General features: G+C 44.1%; 1 protein-coding gene across 1 annotated transcript; it reads left to right on the top strand.

Annotated features, from left to right (window-relative positions):
- Window positions 1-4,064: 4,064 nt before the first annotated feature.
- Window positions 4,065-5,012, top strand: LOC112654336 (olfactory receptor 4E1). Its single transcript, XM_025438761.3, has one exon. It carries the CDS (start codon window positions 4,065-4,067, stop codon window positions 5,010-5,012), a length of 948 nt encoding a protein of 315 aa, XP_025294546.1.
- Window positions 5,013-6,923: the final 1,911 nt, after the last annotated feature.

Here is a 6,923-nt window from a genome sequence, read left to right as displayed (position 1 = left end):
ACATAGACAGATGGAAAAGCAGGCTCCATGCAGGAAGCCCGATGTGGGACTTGATCCCGGGTCTCCAGGATCATGCCCTGAGCCAAAGGCAGACGCTCAACCACTGAGCCACCCAGGCGTCCCTTTAAAAAAAAAAAAAAAGTATATATATATATATATATATATTCCTGACTGTTTTAAATTAAGCCCTTGACTCTATTCTTTTTTAAATTTATTTATTTATTTATTTATATGAGATAGAAAGAGCACACAAGTAGAGGGGAAGGGCAGTGAGAGAGGGAGAAAGAGGCTCCCCACTGAGCAAGGAGCCTGACTCGGGGCTGATCCCAGGACCCTGGAATCATGAGCTGAGCCAAAGGCAGACACCTAACCAACTGAGCCACCCAGGCACCCCTGCCTCTCACTCAGTTCTTCGGTTTTCAATTTTACAACATTCTTTTGGAACTTAGTAAATTAAAAAGATAACAGATGTAAATCATTCAAGACTTAAAATAGCTTCTTGGGGTCACTGAGTGGCTCAGTCAGTTAAGCATCTAACTCTTGGTTTCAGCTCAGGTCATGATCTCAGGGTCGTGGAATCGAGCCCCACATCAGGCTCTGCACGGGGTGTGGAGCCTCCCTGAGATTCTCTCTTTCCTCCCACTGCCCCTCCCCAGTCTCTCACGCACTCTCATTTTCTCTCTCTCTCTCTGTAAAATTAAATAAATAAATCTTTTTTAAAAATAAAATAGCTTTCTGGAGCAGAAGCTTTAAGTTAACACTCTAAGAAAAAATTGTAAATTGTAAAGTCAATCCATAACTACAGTAAGATATTATAATAAATATTAATCTAAGCTTTAGACACCTTGAGTTTCATTTAAATGTTACCAGAAAGACTTCTGCCCCAGAAACACTTTCTTTTCCCATGGCTCTACTTTGCTAGTTTCCTAACTTGACACTACCTTAGTCTTCCCTCTGTTGATACGCACTATAAAAAGGGCCACTGTCTGCAGAAGACCAGCATGAAGAGTAATAGGAAATATTGGAAAAGAAAGAAATAACTAGGAGCAGAAGAGAAGGAGTTCTGTGATCTTTTTTCATAAGCAATGTGGAGTTGATTCATTTGTCTGGCGGAGAGCCTGACCTTGAGGAGTGAGGTAAAGCACCAGTAGGGATCAGTGATAGGAAGAGGGTAGCACCGGATGAAAGGGCCCAGGGAATCAGGGGGGCGGCTTGCAAGGGTGGGCACCCCTGGAAGGCTGTGTATCAAGGCAGCAGCATGAAGACGAACAAGAGAAGAGAGACTCCCCACAGATGCCTAACCAAGCTGGCCAGGGGCACTTAGCAGAGGAAGAGGCAGGTCATCAAGACACATTCCACTTAGCGCCCTAATTATGCCAACCATCACATAGATGATGCAGGTCAGAGTGAGTCAGGTCGTAAATGCTTCTGGCAGAGAGAGCCTGGGCCAGGAGGCAGGAGGCCTGAGCTCCACACAGAACTATGCCTCCAATTCTCTGTGACCTTGGGCCAGTTGCTTTACCTCTCTGTGCCTCATTTCTTTACTTTGCGAAATGAAAGAAAAAAAATAGATCAGGAAAATTCTTAGGTCCTTTTAGGAGCTAAGGTCTTCTGACTCTATATAATAAATACATTTCTTATTTAAAAAAATAGTGAAAACCCTCTTGCCCTGTTGATGGGATTGCAAACCAGTACAGCCACTGTGGAAAACAGCATGGAGTTCCCCCCAAAATATTAAAAATAGGACTACCCCATGATCCAGTAATTACACTACTGGGCATTTCCCCAAAGAATACAAAAACACTCAATCAAAGGAATGCAAGCAGCCCTGTGTTTACTGTAGTGTTGTTTACAACAGCCAAGGTACGGATGCAGCCCAAGTGTCCAAATGACTGATGGGTGGACAAAGACAAAGTGATACAGAGAGAGAGAGAGATTATTCAGCCATGGAAAAGAATGAAATCTTGCCATTTGCAACAACACGGATGGAGCCAGAGAGTACCTTGCTAAGCAAAATCAGTCAGTCAGAGAAAGACAGTTGCCATATGATTTCATTCCTATGTGGAATTTAAGCTGCAAAACAAACGAGCAAAGGGGGTAGAAAAGGAAGCAAGGGAGACAAACCAAGAAACAGACGTGACTATAGAGCACGAACTGATGGTCACCAGATGGAAGGTTGAGGGGAGGTGGAAGAAATAGATGGTGAAGACTGAGGAGTGCATTTATTGTAATGAGTAAGTATAGGGTGATTAAAAATTTTTTTTAATTTTTTTAAATAGTGAGGTCTGGGTAAAATAAAAGCTGATTTATTTTTTTAAGATTTTATTTATTAATTCATGAGAGACACACAGAGACAGAGGCAGAGACACAGGCAGAGGGAGAAGCAGATTTCATGCAGGGAGCCCCATGCAGGACTCGATCCCAGGACCCCAGGGTCACAACCTGAGCCAAAGGCAGACGAGCAACCATTGAGCCACCCAGGTGCCTCCAAGAGAAGCTAATTTATTTATTTTTTTAATATTTTATTTTATTTATTCATGATAGAGAGAGAGAGAGGCAGAGACACAGGCAGAGGGAGAAGCAGGCTCCGTGCAGGGAGCCCGACATGGGACTCGATCCTGGGACTCCAGGATCATGCCCTGGGCTGAAGGCAGATGCTTAAACCACTGAGCCACCCAGGCTGCCCCAAGAGAAGCTAATTTAAAAGAAAATAACCACTGTTGTTCGACTTGGGGCTGAGACAACAGAACTGGACTTTATGACAAGCTGAGGATAACCTAGTTGCACAGGGAGCTCGTAGGCCCGGGCCCTGATCTGCAGCTGCAGAGTGAGCAAGTCCACCCTCACCTTGGGGGGAGCAGAAGCCAGCCTCCCCCAGCCCCTCTCCAGATTTTCCAAGGCTTCCAGGGTTTTATCCAGCCTCCTCTAAAGAAATGTTCCAAAAACATCCCAGCCACACACCCCTTGTCCAGCAGCTTGGTGAAAAGCCTCTGCCAGCTGCAAACCAGGTCATCACCATTACAGGGGGCACAGCAGAGGCCGCAGAGGGGCACGGATATGGCCAAGTGAAAATGCAGTCAGCAGGCCATAAAGAAAACTGTGCTCAAGACCGGGGTTTGTATGACTTTGGACACTTTACTCTCTTGGGGCAGAAAAATCTTCGTTTCTTCTCTGCTAAAGATGTACAACTAAATATAAACAGACCCCTCTCCAGGGTTGTTTTCCATCTCTTCGTGAATCATGGTTCTCTGCACTATTATTTCAAAAAATGTGTGTGTGTGGTGCCTACTATGTGTCCAGCATGATTTAATATGCTGAATGAGGATTTTACTGGAAGCAAATGGGGGAAAACATGGGTGTGGCTCAGTCGGTCGAGTGTCTGACTCTTGGTTTTGGCTCTGGTCACGACCTCGGGGTTGTAAGATCAAGTTTTGCATAGGAACCCCCCCAGGATGTGGAGCCTGCTTGGGATTCTTTCTCTCCCTCTCCCTCTGCCCTGCACCCCAAAACATAAAATAAATAAATTTTTTTAAGAAAGCTCTTACTCTATGATCCCATTTATATCAGATGCAATGAAGGTAAAATGAATGAATCTATAGTGATATGAATCAGATCGGTGGTGGCCTGGGGCCTGGGAGGCACACTGGGACATTTCACGGTGATGGTGTTTTCCCCCTTGTGCTGCTGGTGACATGGGTGTAGACATTTGTTAAAGCTCATCCAATAGGAACACCTGGGTGGCTCAGCAGCTGAGCGTCTGCCTTCGACTCAGGCTGTGATCCCAGGATCCAGGATCGAGTCCTGCATCCGGCTCCCCGCAGGAAGCCTGCTTCTCCCCCTGCCTGGGTCTCTGTCTCTCTCTGTGTCTCTCTCATGAATAAATAAATAAAATCTTAAAAAAAAATAAGAAAATAAAAAATATAAAAAAAAATAATAATTACTGGACCATAAATTCAAGATGGAAGAAAAAGTCAAACACAGAAGAAATTACAACTAATTTCTTATTAATTAATCAAATGATTGATATTTTTTCCTAATTCTTGACAGAGTGTCCAGCAAAGAGCATGGAAGCGGGGGACCTACTCAATCAAACCACCTTAGTGACACACATTCGGCTTAGAGGCTTATCTGTAGATCAGAGGGTGCAGATGGCTGTGTTTGCCATGTTCCTCACTTTCTACGTCCTGACACTGGCTGGGAACATCCTCATTGTCATAACTATTATCTACGACCGCCGGCTTCATACCCCCATGTATTTCTTCCTCAGTAACCTGTCTTTTATCGATGTGTGCCACTCCACTGTCACTGTCCCCAAGATGCTGGTAGACACATGGGCAGAAGAGAAGCTTATCTCCTTTGACGGCTGCGTCACTCAGATGTTTTTCCTGCACCTCTTCGCCTGCACCGAGATCTTTCTGCTCACCGTCATGGCCTACGACCGGTATGTGGCCATTTGCAAGCCCCTGCAGTACCTGACGGTGATGAGCTGGAGAGTGTGTGTGCTGCTGGCTGTAGCCCTGTGGGTGGGGGGGACCATCCACTCCATATCGCTGACCTCCCTCACCATCACGCTGCCCTACTGTGGTCCTGATGAGATTGACAGCTTCTTCTGCGATGTGCCTCAGGTGATCAAACTGGCCTGCACGGATACCCACATCATTGAAATCCTCATCGTCTCCAACAGCGGCCTGATCTCCGTGGTGTGTTTCGTGGTCCTCGTGGTGTCCTACGCGGTCATCCTGGTGAGCCTGCGGCAGCAGATCTCCGAAGGCAGGCGCAAGGCCTTATCCACCTGTGCGGCCCACCTCACCGTCGTCACACTGTTCCTGGGACATTGCATCTTCATCTATTCCCGCCCATCCACCAGCCTCCCGGAAGACAAGGTGGTGTCTGTGTTTTTCACGGCCGTTACCCCCCTGCTGAACCCCATCATCTATACTCTTAGGAATGAAGACATGAAGAATGCCTTGAACAAGTTAATGGGAAGGTTGGAGGGGAAAGGTAAAAAATGACAATGTCTAAGCTCTTGGGGCCTGGTGCTCCAAATCGAAGAAAAGCCTTGTAAAGAATAAGTTACCTGACATTTTGTCAGCTTATATGACTTATAAAATTGTCTTCTGGTCTAATATCTGACAATTGTGGCATAGCTATGACGTTTAGTGTCTCCCATAAGCCGGAAATTGTTGCAGGCACTCGGCATTACTCCGTCCTCACAGCAACTTGTGAGGTAGGTACTGTGCTTGCTTACAGTGATGAAACTAAAGCTCAAAGAGAGCAAATGGTATGTCCAAGGTCACCCAGCTGGGAAACGATGGAAGCAGGATATGAAGCCGAGTGTATCAACACAAAGTCATGCTACTTTCATTACACCATGCCTCCTCCCCCTGCTTTTCGTCTTAGGGTGATAACTAAAGTTTAAACAAAACCTTCAGATTGCTGGGCAGCACTTGATTACACCATTCACTCAGATGCTTGCCTAAATTGCTCAGCAAAACACCGGCGAATCAGACCAAGTGGGTTTGCTTATGACTTCAGTGATGTAGAAAGAAGACTTGGAGTCATTGAAGTTATTGGTTTCCTCAGGTATCCAGGAAAAATCTGCCATCAGAGCAATGAAGTGGGGATACCTTAGTATTCATTCATTTGACAAATATTGACCAAGCATCTATTATGTGCTAGGGATTCGGTTTACAGTCACAAATAAGACCTCCTTTATGTCGTTTAAAGTCTAGTGAAAATAGTAAACAAAATATAAACAAATGCATTTTAATTATAAATCATAACAAATCCTGTGGACAAAACACATTGAACGCTGAATGAGAGTTTTAGAAAAGACAGTCTTCAGAGTAGGTAGTCAAGAAGGGTCTCTCCGACCAAATGACATTGCAGCTGAGATCTGACAAATGAAAACGAGCCACACGTGAGAAAAGACAGTGTTCTAGGCAAAGGAAATGGCAGTTGTTGGAGAAGACTCTGGCTTGGTCCAAGCAGTGAAAGAGCAGTGGGGTTACAGCTTAGATCATAAGGCCGACAATGGTGAGAGATGACACTGAAGAGGTGAAAAGAACACTTTCACATCCTCTTAAGGGCCAACCTGACTTTCAAAAAGGTGCCAAGATAACACAATGAGGAAGAAAGTCTTTTTAAATGGTACTGGATCATCTAGGTTGATGGGAAAAATTAATCTCAACCCTTATCTCACACTATATGTCAAAGTAAACTTAAAATGGATCACAAACCTAAATTTATTTTTTTTGAGATTATAACTTTTATATTGTTTTGATTTTTTTTTGTATATTTTTATTGGATTTTGATTTGCCAACATATAGTATAACATCCAGTGCTCATCCCCTCAGTGCCTGACACCCAGTCACCCCATCACCCCGCCCACCTCCCTCCTACTACCCCTTGTTCATTTACCAGAGTTAGGAGTCTCTCATAGTTTGTCTCCCTCTCTAATTTTTCCCACTCATTTTCTCTCCTTTCCCCTATAATCCCTGTCACTATTTTTTATATCCCACGTATGAGTGAGACCATGTAATGTTTGTCCTTCTCCAACTGACTTACTTCACTCAGCATAATACCCTCCAGTTCCATCCACGTCAAAGCAAATGGTGGGTACAAACCTAAAATTTAAAGCTGAACTGTAAAATTTCTGAATGAAGACAGGAGAAAATCTTTGAGACTTCAGAGTAGGTGACGGTTTCTTAGGACACAAAAGGCATCAATCTTATTAGTAAAAGATTGATAAGTAAGGTTGAATCAAAATATAAATTTCTGCTCTTCAAAATATATCATTCAAAAAATAAAACTGCACACCACAGTGTGAGAAAAATATTGCCAAGACGTATATCCAACAAAGGTCTTGTATCCAGAATACACAAAGAAAACTGTTGTATACTCACTCCTACAATGACAAGAAG

This window comes from Canis lupus, chromosome 15 (genome assembly GCF_003254725.2).
Source record: "Canis lupus dingo isolate Sandy chromosome 15, ASM325472v2, whole genome shotgun sequence".
NCBI lineage: Eukaryota > Metazoa > Chordata > Mammalia > Carnivora > Canidae > Canis > Canis lupus.
Note: the sequence above shows the minus strand (reverse complement) of the source record. Positions and strands in the feature narration are given on the sequence as shown.